Source organism: Maylandia zebra, linkage group LG22 (assembly GCF_041146795.1).
Source record: "Maylandia zebra isolate NMK-2024a linkage group LG22, Mzebra_GT3a, whole genome shotgun sequence".
NCBI classification, from domain to species: domain Eukaryota; kingdom Metazoa; phylum Chordata; class Actinopteri; order Cichliformes; family Cichlidae; genus Maylandia; species Maylandia zebra.
The window spans coordinates 26,454,247-26,481,886 of record NC_135187.1 but is presented as its reverse complement, the minus strand read 5'-3'; the positions used below and the strand labels follow the sequence as shown (position 1 = coordinate 26,481,886).

The 27,640-nt window shown below is 42.3% G+C and overlaps 2 protein-coding genes across 16 annotated transcripts in view; one reads left to right on the top strand and one right to left on the bottom strand.

Moving 5' to 3' along the window:
* Positions 1–643: 643 nt before the first annotated feature.
* lrp12 (low density lipoprotein receptor-related protein 12) lies at positions 644–9,420 on the top strand. Its single transcript, XM_004564424.5, has 11 exons — positions 644–1,199; positions 3,183–3,239; positions 3,339–3,474; positions 3,607–3,809; positions 3,900–4,147; positions 4,806–4,955; positions 5,034–5,255; positions 5,343–5,609; positions 6,163–6,365; positions 6,445–6,577; positions 6,779–9,420. The coding sequence occupies exons 1-11, from the start codon at positions 1,145–1,147 to the stop codon at positions 7,706–7,708; spliced, it is 2,604 nt and encodes an 867-aa protein (XP_004564481.1). The 5' UTR covers positions 644–1,144; the 3' UTR covers positions 7,709–9,420.
* A 4,157-nt stretch (positions 9,421–13,577) lies between these two features.
* LOC101485948 (regulating synaptic membrane exocytosis protein 2) overlaps positions 13,578–27,640 on the bottom strand; it is a 58,696-nt gene continuing 44,633 nt past the window's right edge. For 10 of the 15 annotated variants that reach the window (XM_023153222.3, XM_023153227.3, XM_023153224.3 and 7 more), the window contains 13 exons: positions 24,142–24,651; positions 23,933–23,974; positions 22,959–22,997; positions 22,593–22,619; positions 22,381–22,403; positions 22,192–22,289; positions 20,577–20,723; positions 20,227–20,408; positions 19,672–19,807; positions 18,854–18,966; positions 18,554–18,655; positions 17,181–17,320; positions 13,578–14,332 (listed from right to left, as the gene is read on the bottom strand). In XM_023153222.3, the coding sequence (XP_023008990.3) occupies positions 14,144–14,332; positions 17,181–17,320; positions 18,554–18,655; positions 18,854–18,966; positions 19,672–19,807; positions 20,227–20,408; positions 20,577–20,723; positions 22,192–22,289; positions 22,381–22,403; positions 22,593–22,619; positions 22,959–22,997; positions 23,933–23,974; positions 24,142–24,651 (1,748 nt within the window). In that variant the 3' untranslated portion in view covers positions 13,578–14,143. The remainder of the gene's footprint in view (positions 14,333–17,180; positions 17,321–18,553; positions 18,656–18,853; positions 18,967–19,671; positions 19,808–20,226; positions 20,409–20,576; positions 20,724–22,191; positions 22,290–22,380; positions 22,404–22,592; positions 22,620–22,958; positions 22,998–23,932; positions 23,975–24,141; positions 24,652–27,640) is intronic. The other 5 variants (XM_012922788.3, XM_076879360.1, XM_023153229.3 and 2 more) reach the window with 4 other exon arrangements.

Below are 27,640 nucleotides of genomic sequence, written 5' to 3'. Positions count from 1 at the left end.
TATTTTGCTTTTCTTTAAACATAGGATTCAATTTACAGGATAGTAAAGAATTGTTTTGGTTTAGAATTTATTTATTTATACAATCACGTGATCCTGTATTCTAAAATAAATGCACATATTTTACTTTACACTGTTATGTGTATGATTTAGCCTTTATTTGTTTTCTGAGTTACCTGAGTGGCAGTTCTTCTAGTCCCTTGGTTGATGAGCTAAGAGGTGGAAAAGGAGCGGAGCAAGCATGGAGACTTGCAAACTGGGTCATATTTAGGGTTGCCAACCGTCCCTTAAAATACGGAATCGTCCCGTATTTAGAAACAAAAGTACACGTCCCGTATTGAGCTAATAAGGGACGCACTTTGTCCCGTAATACAGTGAGAATCACTATATATATATATATATATATATATATATATATATATATATATATATATATATATATATATATATATATATATAGATAGATAGATAGATAGATAGATAGATAGATAGATAGATAGATAGATAGATAGATAGATAGATAGATAGATGCCAGAACATATGAAGGACGTTCGGCTCTTTGATTAATGAAGTTCTTTGGCATCTTCAGGAAACAGGAAGTTCACATAAACCAACAAATGACAAAAACGGCGGGGCCATGTTAGTGACGCCACTGTCAAAGGGGCGGGGATTCTCTCTGCGGTCTGTTGTTGTTGTTCGGCTCGACGGAGGCTAAAAGCTAACAGCTTCGCACGGAAATGCGCTCACACATACTATCAGATCGACACTACTGCTGCTGACTCGGTGCCGGTCCCGTGAGCTCGGATTGACCCGGTTCGGGCCCCCCGCTCCGGGTCGGATGACTCTGTCCCGTTAGCATGTTGAAGCTAACGGGCCGGTGTTCTTAGTGTCAGCCTGTTAGTCGGCAGCTAGCGGCCCTTTGTTTGCGAGCTAACCGAGGTTCTTCGCAGGATGCGGACCAACCTTGTTAACGTCCCGTTTAGCGGCTCGTGTCTGTGTTAATTGAATGCCGGGTTTATCGGTGAGATCCGTTATCCTCGGTAGCCGCTCGGTTCGGAGCCGAGGTCTGCTAACAGCTGACATGCAGCGCTCAGCTCTGTGACCTTGGACTCTTCACCATTATCTTCATCATAACATCAGGGTTAGCATGGCCCTCAGAACAGACTGCAGGCAGGGTGTGGTTTGCCTGCTCCTCCTCACAGGTAAGTGCAGACTGACCTGTTGTCAGGTGTGTACACTTATGTTTTGTTCTGATGACGCCGGGTCCTGTCTCTTTAAGACTTCCCCCCTTTCCTGAAAACCTACTTTGTCCTGAATAAAGTGCGTCTGGAAGACTGCAGAAGGGCAGAGCTGTACTACTGTAACCATACAAGGACAAAGTATTACAAGCTAGTGTTACTTAATTTAATGTTTAACATAGACATGTGGCAGGAAGTGATTGTGGGCACTTACCAGTCTAAGTTAATAGCCTTCCAGGATTAACTGTCACCCAGATTTTATATCCCAAAAACCTGGACCTGAATCTGTAATATTTCACAGTACAGCTCTTGCTATATCAGTGTGTGCTCAGGGCCCCACAGTGCGTTACAGCAGCATCCAATCTGCTCCAAATCCACCAGTAGAGAAAGCGGAAGTACAATGGAGAGGCAGATGTGGAAGGAGGAGACCATCTAGTAGTGACAGCTGCAAATGGCTCTTACAGATTTCTTTACATTCGGTCTGCTGTGATCTGTTGACAGGTGTCACTACAGCCATTACTCCTTTTTTCTGTGTAGTAACCATAGCAGTTGGAAGATATCAATCAGTTTCTATTAAAGCTTGAAGATGTTGAGCATGGTTCAGTAATAATAACAATCATGATAATGAAACGGTCTATGTAAGTGATCAGGGCTTCACAAGTATCTTAACAGGGACCATCTTCTCTTAACCACTTTGGGCTGGAGTCAGAATGACACGCAGGTACACCTGACTAGGTCCTGTCCACCACAGGGCTAGCACTTACCACCAATAAGAATCACCAGTTGACCGGCAAGCTCTTCTTTAGTCTGTAGGAGAACAGATACCACAGAAAGGACAGGAAGTCTGATCCTTTTTCCTTAACAGCTGTAACCCCTGCAACACCCGACCTCAGACTGCTTTATGACACAACTACACTAAAACTGGCAAAACAGCACCCGTGGTGGTCAAACTTGTAACATTTGATTATCAATTGTTGAAAATTAACAATGTTGAGCATTGGCCAGCTATTTGACCCTGCAAGATTGAGCAGTCTTTAAGATGCCAAATTTTCAAAATAGAATCCTCCCATGAAGTATCATCTGCTATCTTCCTTCAGCGTTTTGTCCATCCTGTTTAACTTTTTCTTTTTTACATGTAACTTTTAATAGGAACTTGCTGGATGTAGAACACTGTGTTAAGACCACAGACGGGATAAACAATGACTAAAGCTTGTGGATGTGAAAAGCAAACCTGCATTCTTTTTTTTCTAATGATCACCAAGGCCAAGTACCTGTAGTTCTTTAGTCTGTGTGAAACCTGACCCCTGACCTCCGTAGACACGTTCCCGATTCGTTTAGGGGCTCAGTCATTTGTTTGAGTGATTTAAATATGAAGTCCTGATTACTAAGGATATACTAATGACTGATTGACAGGTCATTAGCCAATAATGGGGCAGTTTCACAGTAAGCTCCAGCTCTCACTCTGTTTTAAAAACAGCAAGATGGCTGCAGCAAAAACATTCAAAGCTTCATAATATGATTGTAAACTGACTGCAAAAGTCCTTATCTGATCTTCAAAGGGGATAATCTGAGTCCATGATCTAAACATATAAAAATAAGCTGCTCATGAATCAGGGTGATCACCTGGCATACTGTCTCCTTGCATGGTTTTCCAGCTGCACAGGAGCACAGAAGAGAGCACTACGCAGGGCTGTACAGGTTGCCTAGCAGATCGTCAGATATCCTCTCCTCCTCTTTTCTCAGGAAGATTAACAAATTCCTTCCAGGCCCATAACATTCTGGTCATGTACTGTTTCAACATCTACCTTCAGGCAGACGTTTCAGATCCATAAAGACAAAAACTAACAGAATAAGGAACAGCATTGTCCAGCGGTTCATCAGCTGTACGTCAGACTGTTATCAATATGACATCACTTCTAACCATGTGTTGTTGTGATTTTCCCCCAGGATGCATTGCTGTCTCTCAGAGGAATGAAAATGTCTATGTGTCAGGGATTTCTAATGGTGAGGTCACAGTCACATCTAGACATCAGGGCAGCACTAATGGCACACACACACCCACAAACACAGTGTCACACTAACAGTCCAACCCTGCCCCCCCAGCCTGCAGTGATGTGGCAGAGCTCCTACGGGCATCCAGCGGTATAATCACCAGCCCCGGATGGCCCTTCCAGTATCCAGCCCGACTGAACTGCAGCTGGAATATTAGGGCGCGACCTGGAGATGCCATCACCATCAGGTACTACACTTACTGTCTCCATAGTTACAGCTGCCACACCCACATCAGGGCACATAGTGAAAAGCAATAACCACATCCTCATTTTAACCCCATCTTTGCTCTCACAATGCCCTCCCTGTTCTGTCTTTGCAGCTTCCAGGACTTTGACCTACAGGGTTCCCATCGCTGCACCTCAGACTGGATGTCCATCAGCAGCTACAGGAACCTGGATGGACTCCGGGTTTGTGGCTCTTCCTTGCCACCACCCTACATCTCCTCTCAGGACCATTTGTGGATCCACTTCCACTCGGATGACAGCCTGACGGGAAAGGGCTTCAGACTGTCATACATCAGCGGTGAGGAAACACTGTGTGCTATTGGTGATGTAACTGGAGTAGAGGCTGATGCTCTGGATAGGAAACAAGTAAGATTTGCTGTGTGTGCAGGTAAGCCGCTGGCATCCAGCTGTGATGTGGACCAGTTCCACTGCTCAAATGGGAAGTGCATCCCAGACTGGTGGCGCTGTAACTCGATGGACGAATGCGGCGACAATTCAGATGAGGAGATGTGTGTGGACTCGCCGTTCTCCTTCCAGCCCTGCAGCCTGAACCAGTTCCCCTGCCTGTCTCGCTACACCCGCATCTACACCTGCCTGCCCCACAGCCTGCGCTGCGACGGTAGCATAGACTGCCAGGTAACACGCCACCTAGGTGACCCATTGCAACTGCTCAAATGGTTCCTTGTCCACTTGCCGCTGCTGCTTATGTGACTTACATTAATGTGTCAAACAATAACAGGCAGCCGGAGTACCGAACCGGTACTCCGAGCATTCGCCCAATGCATATCCTCGGGTGCACCACTCACAGCACATGTGGGCTAATCACCACAAAGAGTTCTGCTGACTCAGATCTAACAGATTTATAAGGGTCCGTTAAGTCACCCATAGTTTGTGGTACGCCTGTGCTGCTCTGCTATCGTGAGTGTAACTTCAGCTGATCTGTTGGAGTTTATGAAATGGTCTCTTTATGATGCAGACATCATGTCAGAGCTAAAGATGAGCAGAATGCAAGCTATGGCGTTAGGATTGTAAGCATGTTTAATATGAATATAGCTGTTTATATCTTACGAGGTATTAGTATTGTACTAATGCTGTGTTTACACAACATATTGCTACAAGTCGTTACATCTATGAGAAGGAGCACCTTATGTTGAAGATTTAACCCAGTGCTTTAGAGCTCAGGTGATCGGGACTCTGCCTGGTCTCCAAAGGACACAACAATCCACTTCAGGGGTTCCTTGGGCCGGACTGCTGACCATGTCCTCAACTTGGTGTGTCACAACGTCTCTTTCAGGACCTTGGCGATGAGATAGACTGTGATGTTCCCACCTGTGGCGAGTTGTTGAGGAACTTCTATGGTTCTTTCAGCTCTCCAAACTATCCTGATTTCTACCCTCCAGGAAGTAACTGCACCTGGCTGATTGACACTGGAGACCACCGAAAGGTAACCTCTGATCCCCGAGTGTGTTTGGGTAGCAAAGGACATCAACATTCCTGATGTTGTTCCTGTCTTCTCCTGCAGGTTATTCTAAGGTTCACAGATTTTAAACTTGATGGGACTGGCTATGGCGACTATGTCAAAGTCTATGACGGGCTGGAGGAGAACCCCCGTCGCCTCCTCAGGGTGCTGACTGCCTTTGACTCCAGAGCGCCGGTCGCTGTAGTTTCATCATCCGGTCAGCTCCGAGTTCACTTCTACGCTGACAAGATCAATGCGGCCAGAGGCTTCAACGTCACCTACCAGGTGTGTTTGATTTTTGAGGTGTTGTGCAGGTGGCCGTGTTCTGTTCTATTGTTCTTGATTAAGTAGTCTTTGTGGTCCTGTTTTTAGGTGGATGGGTTCTGCCTGCCCTGGGAGGTTCCATGCGGGGGGAACTGGGGCTGTTACACCGAGCAGCAGCGCTGCGATGGGTACTGGCACTGCCCCAACGGTCGGGATGAGCTAAACTGCTCCTCTTGTCAGGAGGATGAGTTCCCCTGCTCCAGAAATGGAGCCTGTTACCCTCGGTCGGACCGCTGCAACTACCAGAACCGCTGCCCCAATGGTTCTGATGAGAAGAACTGCTTCTTCTGTCAGCCAGGAAACTTCCACTGTAAGGTACGATGGTAAGACCAGACTGGTGTGTTCTGACTTTAGTCTTTAACGATTCAAATCAAATGAGAAGCAGTAGGGTGGTCCTGTGAATCATCACAGAAATATGATCTCACTCACACAATAAACTGGAGGTGAACTTTGTTTAAAGCAGGTTCCATATTCAACTTTTTGTAGATGATTGTTGGGTTTTTCTCTGTATGCATTATTTTCGGGTCTACCTTATAATATAGAGAGCCTTGAGGCGACTGTTTTTGTGATTTGGCGCTGTATAAATAAAATTGAATAGATGTAGTTTACAAATGCCTTCCAAACGCCTGACATCACAGCTAAAACATTAGAAATGCTAACCAAATAACTCCAAACACATTTCGGTTTGAGGCCGATCGCATTAAGGCAGCATCAGGACAACTTTGTGGAGTCCAAGTCACATTTCCCACATTTGTCTTTCGGTGTGTGCCATTCTGTCTAATACAGAGAAAGGCATGTTTAACATCCAGTTACAGAAGACTAGAACACTTTAACCTCTGACTGATCCCTGTGTGTCTGATCCCTTCAGAATAATCGCTGTGTGTTTGAGTCGTGGGTTTGTGACGCACAGGATGACTGTGGGGATGGCAGCGACGAGGAGAGTTGTCCTGTCATTGTTCCCACACGAGTCATCACAGCTGCCGTCATTGGCAGCCTCATCTGTGGCCTCTTATTGGTCATTGCCCTTGGTTGCACATGCAAGCTGTACTCTCTGCGCATGTTTGAACGCAGGTAAGAATGTCAACAAATTTCTGTTCACCTCATGCTTCTGAACTCATTGTGAGTCAAGGCTTGTGATTGGTTGTTCCAGGTCATTTGAGACCCAGCTGTCCAGAGTGGAGGCGGAGCTGCTGAGGAGGGAAGCCCCGCCCTCTTATGGTCAGCTGATTGCGCAGGGACTGATCCCACCTGTGGAGGATTTCCCAGTGTGCTCAGGGAGCCAGGTACAGTTCTTATCTCACATAGCAGGAAGCTCCTGATTAAAGTTTTTGCGCACACTCTCTCTGTACACTGAAGAATGATCATATGGTTAGGTCCAAGGTCAAATGGAGGTTAAATAGCACCTTATTAAAGGTGACTCTATGTGGTCCTCAGGGACTTCAGGTAGATCCAGTTTGAACTGGTTCTCTCGTCTCTATCCTCAGGCTTCTGTCCTGGAAAATCTTCGTCTGGCGGTCCGCTCTCAGCTTGGCTTCACATCCCTCAGGCTGCCTTCCTCTGGTCGTCGTAGCAACCTGTGGCGTCGCCTCTTTAATTTCTCACGGTCCCGGCGCTCAGGTTCTTTGGCTCTGGTCTCTGCAGACCTGGAGGACAGCGCTGGCACTGGCAGCACCGGAAGCTCCGGCTCAGACCTGTTGTCTCCAGACTCGGATGACACAGACACTGAGGGCGAGCGAGGGCGAGGCATCAGTGCAGTGGGTGGACCTGTTGCACCCCTCCCCCAGAAGACCCCGCCTCCCTCCGCTGTAGAGGCTGTGCTTTCGGTGACACCTTCTGTGACCCTGACATCTGGCCGAGACAATGACAGGCCTAGAGAGGCCCTGCCCCCATCCAGCCCTGTCACTATAGTAACCTCCAGTCCAGATCCCGAATGTCACAGTGACACCTCTGACCTCCCTGCCCCAGCTGCCTCTGCCCTGCAGCGCCTGGCCCAAAACCTGCACCGCTTAGCTAGAAATCTGACAAGAACAAGTCAGAACCAGCAGAGCCAGACCTGGACCAATCATAGCCCACTGCACCAGCTGGAGACAGGAAGAGGTGGGGTTGAAGTCACAGAGCGACGGGGGAGTGGAGAGGAAGACGAAGATGTGGAGCTCCTGATCCCCATCTCTGACTCAGACTCCTCTTCCTCGTCCTTGCTTGTCAGCGACATCCGACAACCTCTGCTCGAGTCATACCCCTCCTCCACCGTGAACCATGCCCCCCGCCATCACAATGGGAACAGTGGTCGAGGAGGGCGGGATGGCCCCTGTGAACACTGCGGAATGGTCCACACAGCTCAGATCCCTGATGCTTGCCTGGAAGCGACTGGCAAAACAGAGAGCAGTGATGATGAGCTGCTGCTGCTGTGCTAACAGGCTAACTGAAAGGCTAACGCTAGCCCTACTCCTTCAGTGTTCTAACTACACTAAGTGCAGCTGTAAGCCTGTCAGTTAGCATGTTAACAACATGCTAACTGACAGGATAGCACTGCACAATGCCACACAACTCACTCCTCAGACACTCAGAGGGGTGGGATTATTATATTATAGCACCCTAGCTGGATCAGTGATGTCAAAGGTAAACAAACTGAGTGATGTCACAAATTGAATTTTATTTGGTACGACTTTAAAAACAGTCCCTCTGTTTCCCGGTCTGTCTGTTAAGGTACTGCCCACCTTATGGTACGACTGAATTGTAGAGCTCCCAAGCAGGAGAGGGTCATTGACTGTTGGAGGCAGCCAAACGCTTCTTCTAAGGCCAGGCCACATATAGCCCTCCCCCAAAAAAGTTCAGTTGGCATTTCCTTTACTCTCATTGGTCCTTATTTCAGTCACTGACATCAGAGTTCAGGTTATTTCCTTTGGTACTGCACACAAACTGAGGAAGAGCTGAGTTCAACAGGTTCTCCTGTCGCCTGCAGTCACTTGAGAGTGGTGCCAAGTACGAAGGAATATTAGGGCCACATTAGGCAAAAACATATATATATATATTATTGATTATTTAGATAATAAACTCGTAATTTTGAGAACAGTCAAAACGTGGAAATCACATTTTCAATACAAACTGCCACGGCGTCTATACCCTCTACAAAATGCCTTGTGTAGCTGAGTTAGTGAAATGACTTCAGAATTGATTTTCATTATAGAAACTTGTTTCTCTTTTAGCTCATAAACAAAATGACACTGAAGAGATGGTGCCAGAAAGCTGCATCTGGTCAGAAGGAAAAAAATACACAAACTTGAAAGAGTGGGTCGGATTTGTGCAAAATGAAATGGCTGGCAATGGACAGATGCAAAGATACCAATGGTTGTATCACAAAACACAATAAGACGGATCATCTGTTTGTTTCACTAACTTATCTACACAAGCCATTTTATAGAGGATATGGGAGCCGTGGCAGTTTTTTGGCTTGAAATAACTGTAATCTCCACATTTTGACTATTTAAAATTTTAAATACTATTTCAAGTTTGAGCTTACATTTCAACTTTAATCTAAAAATGGACACTTTTTTTTTTATTAATGTGACCCTAACACTTCATCCTATTCAAGAGACACTGGATGATTAGGTCAAATATTTGGTGTTTTGAGTAGGTGAATGTTCATTGGCTATTGACGGTAAAGCACAATGTGACATGTTCAACAGTTGAGTTTGATTTTAGAACCAGACCTAAATTATGTGACCCTCATGTCCAGTTCAAAGAAAAGGAAAGTCAAAGGTCAGTGTTTACAGCTCACATGGGACCTGAAGGGTTTGGTACAGCGGAGGATCAGAACTCGAGTCAGACTTACCTGAATTATAAAGGTTTTGTAGCCCCGCCCATCGTCACTACTTCTAGACTGAAGCCATTTCTGATGTTTGTTACAGTTTTTGGTACTCAGCTGACCTTGTGTGTGTGTGTGACTATGTATATTTATTATTATTATTATTATTATTCATGATGTGGTTATTATTGTTGTAGTTATTATTCTTGTTGTTGTGGTTTTGCTGTTTTCTGGCCTGCATGAATTTGGCCATTTCGTGTTTTTCTTTGTAGTTAAAAACTGATAAACTGCACTAAACATTAAAGGTTCACCTCCAGTGTCTCTTGTATTCTTTTTATTTTGCTCAGCTTTCCACATGAACGAACATAAAGGTAAAGGTGAAAAAAAAGTAGGTAATTCAGAGCAAGCAAGTGAACTTAGCTCCTGTCAAATGTGTCAAATATCAATTTTATTTATTTAGAAAAATTTTATTATTTCACTATTTTATGACTGCATGCTCAGTGCACGCTGTTTATTTGTAAGGTGACGTTAGAGCTGTGAAACTGAATCAATTTAATCATTAAAGCTTAAATCACTGCATTTTGCCACAGATCAAAGTAAAATGAATTCGATTGATTGAACACAGGTGCTGAGCTGTCAACTGATCGGTACTTGGTGTTGGCTTTGATCAGGTAGGGGAACATGCTGAACTGATGTGGTGTATCCAAATGCATAGTGAGAGTGCACTGACAACACCTAGCAGAGGCCCCTAAGACTCCTACCTCCAAAAAGCTTTGATTGCATTCCAAGGGAGCCTGGGGGGACAGTCCATGTGGATTCAGTGGACTCAGCCCTTTGTCACCAATACTGTTCATAGTTTTTAATGAACAGAATATCTGGTTTTGCCAGATGGTGGACAGTGGTCTCCGCTTCATTTGCCTTGGGATTTTATCTATGCTTTTTGCAGATGATGTGGTTCTGTTGGTTTCATCAAGCAGGTGACCTGCAGCTTGAGCTGGAGCAGTTCGCATCCGAATGTGAAGTAGTGGGAATGAGAATCAGCACCTCCTTGTCCAAGTCTAGGAGTGCCCAGGAGTCCAGGTCAGGTACGAGTTAATTTCCCAGGTGGCAGAGTTGAAGTATCTTGGGGTCATGGTCACAAAAGAGTGGAGAATGAAGTGTGAGAGCTACCAGTGGATTGGGGGCAGTGTCCGCAGTGACGTGGCTGCTGTATTGATCTTTTGTAGTGAAGAGAAGCGAATTTTGATTTACTCGTCAATCTATATTACTACCCTTACCTATGGTCACAAGCTCTGGGTAGTGACAAAAAGAATGAGATTGCAGATATAAACAGCAGACACTTGATTGCAGTTGTTGCTGCTATGGGTGGCCCAACCAGTCATTAGTTATAGGGAATCAGTCCCACTCATAACCACTGTTAGCAGTATCAAATGAATCACCTACAACCACTTTCCAAGTGCCTCACTACAATACTACAGAGTACTAGAAGTGTGGTGCGCATCAAAATATTTATATTTTATACACAGTGTGTGCAACGACTGCAGCCTTTAAACTTGTGATTAAAATACTGTCTGCAAACATCAGTCCAGATGTCACCACATTACTTTTCTGATACTTCTAGTTAAAAGAACAGGGTGATTAAAATAATAGCTGTCAGTTCTCTCATTATTTATATTACTGCCCTCTGCCAAGATTGAAGAGGACACTATTGATTTCATTTTGTTTATTATTATTTATCTTTAAAATCTGATCGCTTAGATTTCTGAATCTAAAGAATGAATGCATTTAAATTAGGAACTGCACACCTAGCTTTTAAAAGTCTGGTAAAGTATGAGTACCGTTTTTAAGTGTTGTAACACCCTGTTAAAGATCACATAAGAAACACACCACATCTCATTTTATATAGTACATTGTTGAAATTATAAACTATATATTCCAGTTCCGCTTATCAGTCATTTTTCACTGATATCACTGATAAACCAGTTGTGAAATTCACCTGGAAATGTTTTTAACAAACTGTTTCTTGTTTTTGTACAATTTATCAGCAGCTGTGGAGAGATGTATTTGAATATCTTCTGTTCCACTTTTCCTAACCTGGAAATCCTGACAAGGACACAAACCTCAGTGCTTATCATAGACGTTACATCCTCCGTGCAGCAAATCCACAGAGAGATCAGTGATCGGAAATCTACCCCTTTATGGCAGCTAAAGTTTGCATTCTTTGAAAAATGCTGGATCATATATGATTTGTCTGAGACCTAAGCTTGTGGTGAACATGCCCCATCACACCTCTACTGACTTCACCAACAGTACAGAGATTCTGTGCTTAAGTAGAAGTACAAATACTTCTGTTAAAAATACACCAGTAAAAGTTGAAGTACTGATTTAACTTCTTTACTTTAGTAAGTAAAAGTAAAAACGTACAGGCTTTGAAATGTACTCAGAGTAAGAAAGTAAAAAGGAGTATGTTTCTATTTCTGTGCAAAGCTAACTGAATCTTGTGCTAACATAGTGATAAAATATTATCAGTAGATGGAAAAGAAACTTTAGTCGAACTTTTTTCATTCCGATTATGCTCAGCCTGAGTCTGAGGAAAAAGAATGATAATAAAAACTATATATCTATTTTCTGTTGCCAACACTGTAGAGGATGACTTTGCCTCTAAATAGGAAAATGTGTAAAGACGGGGGAACCCTGAAATTGGTTGTAACAGCTCGGTGTGGGTAAAGGAATCACAACTCACAATAATTTTTATTTCTATTCTTTTTGAATCTCCGCTACATTTGTTGTCACCTAACTCGGTGCACGGTGGCTGTGGTTTCATTGTCACTGTTCTTTACTTTAAACCTATCACAGTACAGTAAACTAACCAGTTTATCTTGCACTAACCTGCAGCAGTCCTCCTTAGTTTGATAAGTAAAAAGTAGTCAGTAAAAACTACTGAAGTAGAGATAACTGAAAATTGTACTTATGTTGCTACAGTAATGAAGTATTTGTCCTTTGTTACTTCCCACCTCTGCAAAGGATAACAGTTTGCCGCTTCTGGACTGTGCTGTGTGCATTAAGGAGGATGGAAGCTTCAACACTGAAGTTCACTGGAGGCCCAAACACACAGACAAGAACCTCTGAAACACAAACTTGTCCTAATAGGACATTGCAACACCAAGCAGAAAATCTTCAGCTGCAACTTCATTAACAATGTTAACAAAGTGTGGAGTGATTTCAGAACCATCCTGGGCCATAAGCAACAGAGCCTGTAAGGGACACAAAAGTGGGCAAATGAACTGGATCACTTTTTCAGTAGATGTGATCTGCCCCCTGTCAGGTTTGGCCCCACTGTGTAACTTCTAAAACCTTATGATGCTACTACAGCCCATGGGCTCAAGATTTGCCAGACACCAAATATTTGAACACTTCAGAAAGGAACGACTACGACGCTTTCTAAGATTTGAATAAGTACCATTACTTTGTAGCTAGTCACCAGGTAGCACAGCATTATATTCCAGGTACCTGAAATTAAGTAATCCTACAAACATTGTTTAGTTTCGGTCTTCATTTTTTTTGCCAGAAATTTTAGTCGAGTTGCCCGTTTTAGTTTTTTTATGTAAATCCCTCAGTCAGAACATGGCATATCATGTTTGGATCCAGAAGTGGCTAGTGAAATCAGACCACAAGAGGTGTATAGCAACACAGTGAGAATCGGTTTTGCAAACCAGTAAAGGCTCTCATCCCACGATGCTTTAAATCCTTCACCCGGATGCAGCTGGATCCAAACCTGAACTCCTACTCCAGCTATCTATTCAGTTCAGTTTTATTTATACACAGCTAAAACACAACAACAGTTCACCAAATGGAGAACGCTGACCCAGTCTTTTAATCCGAGTCAAACACCAGGGAGCCAAAAATCATGACTTTGCATCTCCATGACTTTGCATACAGGTAAACAGAGAGAATACAGAAAAGATAACAGACGTTATAGCTCACCCGCTAATTGGAAGGTGAGTCAATCATTGGCTGCTCTAGTCTGCATGCCAAATATCATTGGGCAAGATACTAACCCCAAGTTGCTCTCTGATGCATTGGCGTGTGAATGTTAGATAGAATGCAATCAAGCAAAGAAAAAAGTGCTTGTGTGAATGGGGCATGTTGCAGAAAGCGCTTTGATTGCTCAAGTACAGTAGAAAAGCATTTAAGAACCAGTTTATGTAGCATTTACCCATAGAGTAGTAGGATCTTTTAGATACACCAGGGTCAGCGGTGCAATAGAATTTGTAGAACCTAATGAACTCTTGCTTCAGAAATAGTGAGTCAGCTACAGGCGAACTTTTAAAGACCCCAAAACATTTTAATGTGTAGAAGCTCACAGTCACCTTTGTAAAAATCACAGAACCAGTGTTCTCAGTAATATCATCAGAACCTTGTAAAACCAGAGTTATGTACCTAACTTGATCATAATGTCCTAAACAGAAACACAGAGATTGTTTAAGAATCTTTATTTTGAAGTTTTAGACAACATTCTCATGTTCTCACAGTCTGGCATGGTCTTACATATTTTCATGCTCTCACATGTTGTCATGTTTGTGGTTCTCATGTTCTTTTGTTTTCACGTTTTCATGATTTTACTGGTTGGTGTGGTGTTTTTCTTCGATGGAGTTTATGTTCTAATGTTTTTGTCATTCCATGCATAAACATAAAGAAGCCCCCTCTATGTTCCTGTGTCTCCATGAATACTATCACATAACTCAATCTTGTGGGTTCCTGACGTGTCTTTAACAGTCGTATGACTTCCAAGGAGCTGCTGTGATTAGCTGGCAGCTGGAGGTCACATGGCCACTCCTTTCTTTACCCAGCATCCTTTGTTGAGTGTCTCCCCCCGCAGTGGGCGGATCAGGAATAGCACCTTCCTCATCGTCCTAGTGACATCATCATGAATTGTCATCTCTGTGATGTCATCATGCAGCATGCAGCAGCAGAGGATTCTGAGACTTTGTTTTAGGGCCCATCCTGTAACGTGTCTATGACCAATCAGCCATGCCTCCTGATGCTAAGACTTGCTACCTTCTGTCTCCTTATTGGTCAACGGCGCCAACGCAGGATCCACTAATGAGGTGGCAGGAAACAGTTTGAACCAGCCAATTACCATATTGGACAGGTCCAGATCATCCAATAGAATCTGGGCAGCGCCCATGAATGATTTATGGTCCATCCGACCGTAGTCACCCCAGACGATGATCTGCAGAGAGAGGAGAGGAGGAGATCCTTAGTGACATCACACACATGAAGGTGTGTTTTTTTTCTTTGTAGATGACACTGTGAGTGTTGCAGCATTTTCCATAATTTTTTTTTCTTTGCTGTTTTCTTCATTGTTGTAGATATTAATTGTATCTTTCTGAGGTTCATTATCTAATGAACCTCAGAAAGATACGATTAATATCTACAACAATGAAGAACCTGACTCGAGACACCGAGTCAGTTTTTATGAACCATGGATACCAGTAGGTTTCCTCTGTTCTCAAAGTCCTCATGATCTCGGTCCCCATGTTCTTTTTAAACCTCCCAAAAGGCTGATTTTATTTATCTAGACTTGTGACTTCTTCAGTCTCAGCTGACTGCAGTACGGGATCACTAAAGGTTTTCACTTAGGCAGAAGTTGTCCTTCTCTTCTGATTTGCCTGGAGCATTCTTTAAAGCCTTCCCAGCTTTGACAAATGTCCAGCTGGGATAATCACATTTACTTGGGGCCTTTTTGAAATGATTTTCTTCTGCTTCCCTGGCCACTGTATCTGTGGGGACGGTGTTTGCTCTGTGATTATGGTACACATCAACCTAAATATCCCCCGTTACTGATCTCAAAGTCTAAGAAGGCTAACTTGTTATTTTTCATGTGGCTCTGAGGCGACCATATCCTGGTGAACTTGATGTGTTTGTCCACTGAGACATTCTAACGCACTTTGGCAAGGATTGCCTAAAGCTAGTACCCGAGCACAAGCAAACAGCATGTAAGATGGCTGAATACAGAAACCACCAAGGATTCGGCCTCAGATGCAGACAAAACAGGATTACTTCTAAAAGTCTGCAAATTAGATCTTCAGTTAAGAGCCTCTGAGCTACAAAAGCAACAAAAATACACCAGAAGGCCAGCTGCTCAATGAATGGGTAAGACAAACATTTTTTTAATAATTTCCCCTAGGATTCAATAAAGTATTCTGATTCTGATTTTACCATCAACATGCTAAAATCAAAAGGGGAGTAGAGCCGACAAAGACTTACTATGGTTCTAGAGAATACCCTTCGAGAGGTGTTTGAATTCACTGAGAAGGCTCGTCTAGCACAGAATGTCCTCAGCGGCCAGAAGAGAGAAGGATGCCACACTGAGGGTGTGGACAAATCAGTGAAAGATTTATCAATTTCTGACAAAAAATGTTATCAAAATCTTGTCAATTTGACAACTCACACAAGCGGAGAAAAACATCCTTGCAAAAAGGCTGAACTTTGCTGTGATGCCAAGACAAATCCCCCTAGTGGAACTGATCACAGCCACAGAATTAGCAATTCGAAGCAACAATATTACAGATGTGGACGAAAGTTTCGGCCTGTCTCAGCAATGCAAAGCCCCCAGCATCCAACATCAGCACGGAGGAGGGGAAGTAATGACAAAATTATCATCCTACCAGCAGATAAGGGTTGGTGCACGGTTTAGCTAAACTTGAAAGACTATCATGTGAAAATTTTGTCACTACTCACTGTGATAAAAATACTTATGAAACTCTGAAACGAGACCCAGGTAGTGGTTACAGGAAGATGGTGACTGAAGCAGTTGTTATTGTCACATACAATGTTCACTACTACAGGCAGAAACATGGGTATGCCATGAGTTACCCAATTTCATCTATTGTGGCCAACTTTTATATGGGGGAAATATAAAAGAGGGCTCTGTTATCCTACCCTGGAACACGACAAAGTAATTAGTTCAGGTATGTGGAATACACCTGGGTTAAAATCAAATCTCAGGATGTACCATAATTCACTGATTATGTTAACCTCAGTGGACAAACACATCAAGTTCACCATGGAGGATATGAAAATGACAGGCTAGCCAGCTTAGACTGTGAGATTTCCATCAGTAATAAGGGAAATTTAAAAGTTATTGTGTACTGTAATCCATTACATACAGATCAGTACTCATCATCCACTTGAGCACAAACTGAGTGTGATCAGGACACTAGAGCACAGACTAAACACCATCCCCACAGATGCGGTGGCCAGAAGAAGATCATATCAAGAAGGCCTTGAGTAAATGTGGTGATCCAGGAGAGAAGGACAACTGCTCCCTAAGCGAAAACCTTTAGTGATCAAGTGTCGGGAGTATTGGAGCCGCTGAGATGCATTTTCTCTAAACACCACATCTCTCTCTCTCTGGGGAGCAGCTTTTGCTCTGACTTATGATTGCTGCACTGTTGTGCCAAAGCAGGTGGTCTCATTAGTAATATGAATGGAGCTTTGAGTGCAGGTAAGACATCAGAAGGAGTATCCAGAGTGCAGGATCGCCAGTGAAATGAAGGCCAAAGTAGATGGTCTTCAATTCTGGGAACAAGGATTACTCGAAAAGCACATAGTATGAACTGAAAGCAGGGCGGAGAAGGTGTAAATATACATACAGGGAGACCAAACGCCAACTGAATAACATCAAAGGCATGTGGGGGGGGGATGAAGTTGATTACCGGCCTCAAAGTGATCAGCAGCTGCGGGGGCAGTCTGGACAGAGCCAGTGAACTGAATCTGTTTTTCAACAGGTTCAATAGTGAACCCTCTGTTGTCCCTGCTCAAATAGTATTAATCTTAACACCCCCTCCTCCACTCAACTTGGACGTTCAGAACGCCCCACCCACATTCTATCCTAGATTCCTCTTCATACACACATTGCTATGACTGCTAGCCAGATGAGGAGTGGAGTTGCTTCAGCCTCTTTGTGTAGAGGCTGGAGCAACAAAAGAAGGGCTGCAGGCCCTGATCCCAGGGTCCTGTAATCCTGTGCTGTCCAGCTGTCTGGCATCCTGCAGTATCAGTACATATATAATTACCTGTAGAACTTTGCCCTCAGGGTTTTCTTCAAACTGCAGCTGTTGCTGATAAAGAGGGTCAAGGGTTTTCCTTGCCAGACGAGTTCTTCTCTTCAACAGACACTTTCCATTATCCATTAGATACACCTTCACATAAGGAGCTGCAAAACACACACACACACACACACACACACACACACACACACACACACACACACACACACACACACACACACACACACACACACACACACACACACGAGCTGTTTCACAGATCATAACCCATGACTACTAAACCTTTGTACTGCGATGGTTGTGTGCAGTAGTATTCAAGTGTGAAAATTTGTGGACTTCGCTTAAAGGTCGGGCCTGTGCCAGGAAACCAGCTAATTTAAGGGAATTCTGCAAAGATGAGCAGCCAAATATGCATCCAGAATTATGCTAGAAGCGTAATGATGGCTAACAAAAGCATTTGGTTGAGTTGCAACTTCCTAAGTTGCAATTTTCTGTCTGTGTGGATTATTAAAAATCCAAAATATATTAAAGATGTATGCTGTTCAATAATTCCACATTGGAAAAAATGTGGAATGATTGGAAAAGTTGGAAGAAACATTAAAAGAATTACCTTGACACAGAAACTTGCGACCAAAAATTACATGAAAGTAATGAGCGCTACTGAGAAAATTAAAGCATCGAAGAGGTTTTAATTTTCTGGTGATGCGTAAAACTGAAAAGCCCTAATACTTGTTAGCACAACACAAGTAGTTGTGCTAGCTTTCAGCTAAGCCCTTATATTATTAATGAGGAGCAGAAAGCAGTTCATCTTTGAGGAAGAATGAAGAACTCCAGCACTGCATGATCCACAATACAAGACACCTCCAAAAAATGTATATATATTTCTAAACTATTTCAGATTTATTAATCAGAAATGAGTCCATAATAAAAGTGTAGTCACACATCTCTGCATCACCACAGCTCAGGTTCATGGAGTTTCTTGTCTCAGATCTGTCACAATGCTCCAAGTATCTCAGATTAATATAGGTTCTGACTTTACATTTAACACTGACTTTAATAAACACCTTGTAAACAATGGCATTGTGAGCATTTCCACAAGTAACACAGTTAATGCGGAGCTTGAGTACGTGAAAGGTCAGGTTCTGAGAGTAAATCATGTTTGGGATCTTTTGCTCTTTGTACAGCTCAGCTGGAAGACAGAATTCAGGTTGTAACAAAGCAGCTCTCATCTGGATGAGAGACTGAATGAGATACAATACACGAGGCAGGAGAGAGCTGAGAGCAGCATGGAGGAACTGATTAAGTTCACGTTCTTACACTAGAGTGTACTAGGTAGAGTGTATTTGTAGTCAAGTGTGCATTGTGTATAGCTTTGTCACCTGGAGTGTTCTTGTTGCCTTGTTTACCCACAAGCCCCCGGGCTCGGATAACCTCCACGTCCAGACGCTCCTTCCTGTACACCATCCCGATCTGGATGTCACCTAACCAAAAGAAAGCCAATCAGAGGAGAGATTTTACTGAAACACAACCGCACGCTTTCATGGGCAGAAAGTGGTATTGTATTTTAATATGATTTATTAACACACACATTTGTCCAGATTACATAAATCTGAATTAATGAGTTTGTATGTTGGTAGGTTGAAATACATAAAAACAATGACATTTTTATTCATGCTAACCCATGGGGGGCGTGGCCAATGTCTGCCGTCCAGCCAGCTGGGCGGGGCCTAATCCTTCAAGGAAACCAGTGAACTGTTTGTCTGATGCAAGTTTTACTCCTGGAAATATAAGCCTGACCAGACAGAAAGAAAAAAAGAAAAAGAAAATATCCGACATGTTAGATGGCAACCCCGGGAAATGGGAAGTGTTTAAGTTCAATGTGAGAATAAATACACATTAAAGGGGATTGACAGATTGAGGGGTAGAAAAAATAGGGAAAAGGGTGAAAGGGAAGACTAAAAAAGGAGGGAGTGACTAAATGAGCAATTAAAAAAGGAGGTTAAATATTGCACTCAGGAAAAACTAAATTCAAAGTTTAGAGAGAAAAAAGTAGAAGTAGAACTGTAACTATGTAGAACTGCCTTCTTTCATCTAAACAATACTGAGTGAAAACAAGAAGCCTTCATTCCACTTTGTTCTAGCTCCTCTGTGTTTATATAGCACAGGTGCAGCACATCATATTTAGTCTTCCCTCTCCCTTAGTTTGTCTTTTGTCCTCCCTTCACTCCAAAAGGTCATAGCAGATGGCTGCCTCTCCCCGAACCTGGTTCTGCTAGAGGTTTCTTCCTGTTAAAATGTGGTTTTTCTTCCCTGCTGTTACCAAGTGATTGTTCACAGGGGGTTGTGTCATTGTTGAGTTTTTCCCTCTGCTATCACAGATTATTGCTATCATAAAGTACCTTAGGAAAACCCTTGCTTTAAATGAGTGCTGTATGAATAAAGTTTAACTAAACAGAGAATACAAGATAAAAAGAGTAGAAAGAGGAGTGATTCGTACGCTCCAGGTTTTGGGTCCTCGGCATCTGGGTCTCGACTCGGCTGTCTGGTGAAACGAGCTTTAAACTCGATGGCCAAACCGGTTTCAACACTTCTCTGAACGGGAAGTCTCACCACCTTCTTCTTCTTCTCTTCCTCTGTAAGGATGGAAGAAGAAAGAGAAAAGAAGCAGAATAAGTTGTTACAAGAGCATAAACAGCCAGAGACTAATCAGAGCCCTGGACAGGGTGCTCTGTGACTCATATTGGTTCTGTTCTGTTCTGTTTTCACTGGTTCAACTGGTTCCGTAATATGTTTGCTCAATTGCTTGTTAGTACCTAACTCATTTGGTCATAGTTTATTTTTTGGCTGATGTTCCTCTTTGGATTTTCATTCTGATAGTGAGTTTTTATTGAGACACTCTTGCAATGCTACTCAGATTCCCAGTTTGGCTAAAACACACTGTATGTCTGAAGATTCAATTCAGAGAAAACTTTGTTTATGGCAGAGTCCATGAAATAAAAGAAAAACAGCAAGAATTGAGGTTATATTTTTTAATGGTTAAACTAGGACTGACCCTCTGGGTTGAGCTGGGAGGCACTCTGACTCTTCTTTCCAAGTCCAACCATCCCCATCATCCTTGCACCGAAGCTTGAGCGTCGCTTCTTGTCATCATCGTCATCATCGTTTCTCCCCAATGAGCAAATCTCACCACCGACACTTGACGACTTGGTGAGAGGAGTGGCAGCTGCAGACACCCTGCAGGAGGAAGGACCACCACAATAATAAGTGAGGGAAAAGGGCCAAAACACAAGAGGCAGGGCACAAACACATCACAATAGCACAGAGAGGAAAAGGAAATGGGTAGTGAGGCAGCTGTTGCTATGACAACTGATTCCAACAGGAGGTCATCTGTTAATTTCTTACTTTGAAGGCTCAGGCTCCTCCTCCCCTTCTTCCACTGAGTTGCTCTTCTGCAGTTTATCCCCGCCTTCTGATGCCCCCACTATTTCCTCTGTTCCCTGCGAGCCCACCCCCAGCTCTGCTGACTGGCCCTCCAGACATTCAATCAGACTGTGGCAGCCAATATGAGAAGAGAAGAGTAGCATGCAGACAGAATCATGCAGAATGGTAAATGGACTGGTTCTTATGTAGTGCTTTTCTACTTTACCTGAGCACTCAAAGTGCTTTACCGTATATAACAACCTTCCAATAAGTAGGTGACCTACTCCACCTTCTGAGCTACAACCACCCCATGGTGAAGGTAACACATGCTAACAAAAACGGGACTAAGCATTATGTATTTTCACTGATTTGAAACCAGCAGCAGAGTTAAACATTCAGAATGATGTGTTGTGGGAGGATTTACAGGACACATGCTTATGAGCGTGAACTGTGATTGTACACAGGATGAGAGTGAGCGGTTGATTTTAATATAGTTTACTCTGTATTATTCCTTTCTGACTCCAACAATCATGTAGGTGATATTTGAAACACATGTCAACTTAATATTTCATTTCCATTTGTGACAATACTCAAAATTTTGAGAAACTACCTGTATTAACAAATACAATCCGCTAGACTCTATTTAGCAATCTGACAATCTTAAAACCAGCAATCTGACCTCACAGAAAACATTTCTGGTCATTTTGTGTGAATTTTTGTGTTTTTAACAGGGATTCTAATCCAAACTGACCCATTAACACCAAATCCACACATTAACACAAACTGAATAATCAGCAGATGCAGCAATAGACAAAGAGGGTCACCTGCCCTATGAGCTAAACTTTCTGTTCTTATAAATGGAGTCTGGTAGAAAGTAAAAATTTCAATTCCTGTCTGAGAGCAGATAAAGAGGTGAACATTTTAAGTGTGTTGACTTAAATACACAGCAATTCTTTCAGACAAAATGCAGTTTCTGTGTCTACTTGGGGGTATGCCCTAGACCCACCTGCAGCAGGACATACACTGTGCAGTTTGTTACCTGCACAGTGGAAGAAACAAGCTGGCATCTAGCAGTAAACAGTTTACTAAGTGAAACAGCACAAAGATGGAATATGTTCTAAATACTTTTACCTAAAAGCCACAAACATATTTAAAAAAATACTTGTTTGTTGCCATTTTCTTTTCCTTTTGCCCTCTGTTTCATAAAAGTGAATTTTCATGTTGCTTTAGATATCTTTCTGATCAGTAGACAAAGTCAACACCTTACCGTTAAAAATATATTATTACTTTGAGAAAAAAAACCCTACAACCCCACATTAGAAGAGAGCAATAAAACATTGGATGCCATCATCTGTGATTCATAATCTGATGAAAAGATTCAGAGAAATGTGTGCCCACAGAGAGCAGCTGCAGAGCAAACCCTTACATATTACTGAAATCCCTGCATGGATTCAGAAAGCTAAGACTTCCACTGAAAGGTCAGAGAAACAGGAGCCAGAAATACCATTGTGCTCCAACCAATCAGAAGCTGAGATTCTGTCTAGAAATCATGGACACTTTATTCTCTCTTGTCATCCAAGAATGGATTCCTGCTTACCCGATCTTGTGGACAGATTGAGTGTCAGAGGCGTTGGACATAGCTGAGACATCACTGACATCACTGTCTGATGACTTAAAGGAGAGATTGTCCTTCATCTATAGATGGAGGAGAAGAGGTAAGCAAGCTGTGGCACACACGTAATGTAGACACATATATATAAATAAAAGTGGTGTAATGTTTGTTTACCTTTGAAGGGTCCTTCAGTACACCTGTAGAGACAGAAGAGCAGCATTAGTCATAGTCTAGGTTGGTAATGTGTGATAGCAGGAAATGACAATAGATTTCACTTTTTTCTCTCTTCGGACAGCTTCAGGCTGCTGATTTCTGACAGCACAGAAGTTAGTTTCAATTCACAGCAGGTCAGAAAAAAAGATGAAGCTGACAGAAAGTGTGTGTACCTTCTCTGCCGGTTGGTAACATCTCCCCTTATAAAAAGATGGAAACAGAAGAATATCAACGAGAAACCACAGACTCCTCAAAGCACACAGAGCTGGATAGATTGACAGAAGACTAGATGGATGGAAAAACAGATGTATGGATGGACAGATGGCTGGTGGAGTGCTTTATGAATACATGGATTAGTCTGGTTCTTATATAGAGCTTTTCTACACTGAGGATTCAAAAGTGCTTGCGCAAATGGGTGAATGAGTCTAAAAACCAAATCCAAAACCAATCCACTTCAGTCTAACTAGATAACTAACTAGATAACACGAGCTAAACACTACATTTCTATATGTGGGTGTGGCTTAAGGTGGGCATAATACCATTGGCTGTTTTCTTCTGTTGGTCCTCCCATGTGACCTCTGCATAGTGCGGACAAAGAGAGGTGATTGGTCAGGCTACACTAATGCTCATACTCTAGTCAGATGACCCATCCAAACCAGCACCAAACCGCAGTGATATAAACACACCTGAACAGCAACATTTTGAGCAGGTTACAAATCTGAAATTTATCATCTGTTCTTGTCTTCTTTAAGTTTCATGTGGATGTTTCACGTCTCATCCAAGAGGCTTCTTTGGTTCTAAAAACCAAATGGTGGAGAGTCGCAGCTATTTAACCCTAGCAGGGGTTGTTGTCCCTTAAGAGAGTTGCTGACACACTATTAAGAATTTACCTCATCACATGAGCCAAGGTGTTAATAAAAAGAGATGGGTCATTAACACCCAAGGGAGAAACCAAAATAAGAAGGAGGACAGGACTAATAGTGGGTCATTGACTCTCTCAACAGCCCCCAATATTCAACTCATTTCCATTTTATTTATATTATGCCAAATCAAAACAGTTACATCAACAGTTACCTGCTTTATATTGTAAAGTAAACCCCTACAATAATACAAAGAAAACAGAGTGTAAAACTAGGGTTTAAACACCAGGGACTCTCTATTTGATTTTTAGAACTAAAGAGGCTGCTTGCTTTTCAAGTTCCTTACACTACAATGAATTGGATGACTGAGAACCTACACAGACATCATCTGTTGGTTTTACTGAGCCTTTGGGGGCAGTTACCAAGAAAATCTGTTTCTGACTGGAGATAAATGTTTAAAATTTGAATCATCATAAGATGCTCGTGATGGATCCTAGCCTGAGCTTAAAACCCCCCTCTCTCTTTCTCCACACAAAACTATAAATCTTCATCACCTAAATGCTGCGGCTATACTTATCTTCTTACAAACCCTCATAGTTTACATGGTGAGGATCACCTGACACTTCATTAGATCCACCAGTGACTGGACTTGCCTTTTCTGGTTCCTCCTGGTGTTGCTGAGCGCCTATCCGGCTCTGACATGCAGGGTAATATGTGATGGCGTTATGTAAACAACATGAACACGTGAATCAATAAGTAATGATTATGATAAAGAATGTCTGACAGACATCTGACTAGAAGAATCACGCTAATTGTTCTGTTCTATTGGAGATGCATTGAATGTTAAACCTGATGTACACACCTGGAGTCTGTGGGGGTGGGACTGGTGATGGGGCGGGTGAAGGGGAAGGCGTTGGAGTTGGAGGGGGTAGGGTGGGTTCAGGAGGTGGAGGCTGAACTGGAGCAGGTGCAGGGGGTGGAGCAGGGGGAGGTGGAGCTACCAGTGGAGTTGTTTGTGCAGTTGTGGGTACAGTTGTGGGTAAAGCTGTGGATAAAGTTGTGGATACAGCTGTGGATAAAGTTGTGGGTAAAGCTGTGGATAAAGTTGTGGATACAGCTGTGGATACAGTTGTGGGTACAGGAACAGGTACCGGTGTGGGTAAAAATAGTGGTGGTGCTGCTGTAACTACAGGTGGGAGCACAGGTGCAGGAAGTGGCTGGGGCTGGGTGAGTGGGGGAGGCGGGGCTTGGACCCTTATAAGAGGAGGTTGTTGACTGACAGAGGGAAAGTGTTGTTTATGGACAGGGGCAGGGGGGTGATGATGTGGAGGGATTTTAGTTGCTGTTGCTGGAGCTGCAGTCATGGTCAAAGCTGATGGGGGGAAAAAAAAAGCTGTGAGAAGAATGAAAACAATGACATGATGAATGACCACACGACCTTTTCCAGAAGCAAAATCACAGGAGTGACCTACTCAAACGGTATCCACCCTCTAACACCTGTTCTTAGAGGGTGGGTTCTGCTGGATGGATGCAGATCCTGATGGTAGCATACATATTCACTACCACTAGAAGGAACTCAGTCATGTTGAATTTCTCTATTATTATGCAGGCTGAAACCTGAGCCAATCCCGGCACAGAAACCTGGACCTGGTCAAGGGACTACATCTCTCAGTACTAACATGCTTTCACCAGAGGAATTGTCCCCCAAGAACCTTTGTGGAATCCTGTTATAGTAGTTTCCAGTAAAGGAGCTTGGGTCAGAGAGAAGTTCGGGAGAGACAATGTTTATGCCCCCAACAATGATACTTTGAACACTCTGAAGGTCCAGGAACTTTTGGTTGGAGCGTGCACTGCTATACACTATTTATTGGAATAGTTTTGTAGCCACAATTTTAAAATAATTGAAAACAATGTGCTGTTTTTGTCATGAGGTGGTCTACATTAACTGGGGTTGTTATCCTTTATTTTTGTTCATCTGACTGATTTATATTCTGTATTCACAGGACTTTAAGGTAAGGTGAAATTAGTCTTTATTTCACTGGAAAGTTCCTGACTGTGGAACAGTAATGTGAAGAGCTAGTCAAGTTTTTATTTACACATCTCAGCACTCATCTTTTATCGGCAGTGCCACTGAATCACTAAATTACTACCACTACAGGGGGCTTGTTATTAAGGAGTTACTACTCTAAGTAGGTAAACTTTCAGTTCATTACCTGTCTGCGCAGAGTCTAAAAAACAAACAAATCCATGTTAGATAGCTATGACCCTCAGTGGTCCATATGCGGGTGCTTACTGACTCCTAACCAGTGTTGGTCAAGTTACTTGAAAAAAGTAATCAGTAACTAATTACTGATTACTTCCCCAAAAAGGTAATCCAGTTACTTTACTGATTACTTATTTTCAAAAGTAATTAATTACTTAGTTACTTAGTTACTTTTTAAAAACACGATTTACAACCTGAATAGGTGATAAAGCGATAGATCTTTCAGCCCAATTCTACTTTTTCTACATAATCCATCATACAAAATGTAATAAAAATGGAAAAGTCTCTTTTTTTTAACTTGTTTTATCAGTTTTAATCTTTTAACTTTATGCATCAAGCAAAAATGTAATTATATGCAACATTCTCTGACTGGAAGAAATTTGTTTAACATTTAAACCTATTTTCTGCACATTCCAGCACATAAAATATTTTTTTTGTGTTTACACTCACTCTTTCAAATAGATGCAAGTAAAACACAGCAGAAAATAAATAAAGTCAAAGACTCAGCGGTCCTGTTGCTCTATTTTCACCTGTAAAGCAGGAGTAGGATAGGCGGAGGTTTACCCTGGTGCAGGTGTGCTGCGGTCAGTTGAAGAATCCGCGAGTTTCTCTGTGAGTTTCCCATTACGTCGTTGCGCACTCGGTGCTTGCTCGGAAGTTTAGGGGTTTTTTTCGCTGTAAAAAGAAGTTTTCTTCCCACGCACGATGGACGCTAATGTTTTTGTCACTTTTTATGGAATCAAACTCAAAGTAAGGTCAGTACTTCCACGCTTTAAACGCTGCACGCTCACATTCTCTCCCGCACTCGATATATTATCCATTGTTGCTCTGCACACAGCTGTTGACACTAACGTCGCACTTGCTTACGTCACTGTCATGAGACATTCTCGCAAAAAATCATGGTTTTAGTAACGCAGTAACGCAGCGTTCCTACGGGAAAGTAACGGTAATCTAATTACCGTTTTTGCAATAGTAATCCCTTACTTTACTCGTTACTTGAAAAAAGTAATCGGATTACAGTAACGCGCCCATCTCTGCTCCTAACTATGTCATTTTCATTATTTGTCCCAGAAACCAGTGAACACTCTGTAGCTAAAGTAAAAATCTCAATGAATTTATTCAATTAATCATCTGACATAGATAGGAAACCACTGTTATATTCTATTCTATTCTTTTCTATAAGTATTTTACAAATATTATTTTATTAAAATGACAAAAATTCTTTACTGCCAGCATCTCATGCTTGAACTTTTCTGTGACACAGAATTCAAAACCTTTTGAATCAGTTAATTACGTTTTTTAAGTAACAATCAATTCATTAGCTTACTGCTGTTGTTCTGTGTCAGTAAATGTGCAAAATTCAGTTTAGATAGCTCATGGAAGGATAGGGTGCAGGTATTTAACAAAACCAGAGAAGAGACTGAAAGCAAACAGTTGCTATCAGCATTTTGTCAAACCCTGAATATTTGCTCTGGTTTCTTTTTAATGGGTTTGGGATTTCCCAGCTTGTGTCTCTAGGCATTTAATATAACACATATAGGTAGAGTCATAATTTATGTGAGACAGTTTTTGTAGCTTTTGTCTATATTGTATGCAACCACAGTGCAGACTCTCAGCTTTAATTTAAGCAGTTGTGGATTAACTATTTAGGTTTTCTACAGCTATCTTTATACACAGTTCTCCATTTTCAGAGACTCAAAAGTAAGTGAGGAAGCTGACAAGCTGTTTCATCACCAGGTGAGACCTGTTCCCTAATTTATTTATAACAAATAATGTAGACACAATATCTTGTTGATTTAAAGTGTTTGATTTACATTTTCACTGTAAATATGAAAATATTGAAATATGAGGCCCTGCCTGTATAATTGTATGAAATTAATTAAGTTAATGAAGATCTGGAGTTGAATTGGATTGAATTTGTATTATTTCACTAAAACTTTCAACATGAGGTTCAAATACATGCCAGTGTAAGTGAAGGAGGACATTGTTAGGCTGAAATACCCAAATGAACCAGTCAGGCAAAAACTTTCTTAAAAAGACTGAATCCACCGAGCAGCAACACCAAAAGACCACAGAACACAGAAGAGCATGATGACAG

Coding starts and splice junctions, on each gene's coding strand:
- lrp12 (XM_004564424.5), top strand. CDS start 1,145: ATGGCCCTCAGAACAGACTGCAGGCAGGGTGTGGTTTGCCTGCTCCTC. Junction 1,200..3,182: donor TTGCCTGCTCCTCCTCACAG/GTAAGTGCAGAC, acceptor ATTTTCCCCCAG/GATGCATTGCTGTCTCTCAG. Junction 5,256..5,342: donor GCTTCAACGTCACCTACCAG/GTGTGTTTGATT, acceptor TCCTGTTTTTAG/GTGGATGGGTTCTGCCTGCC.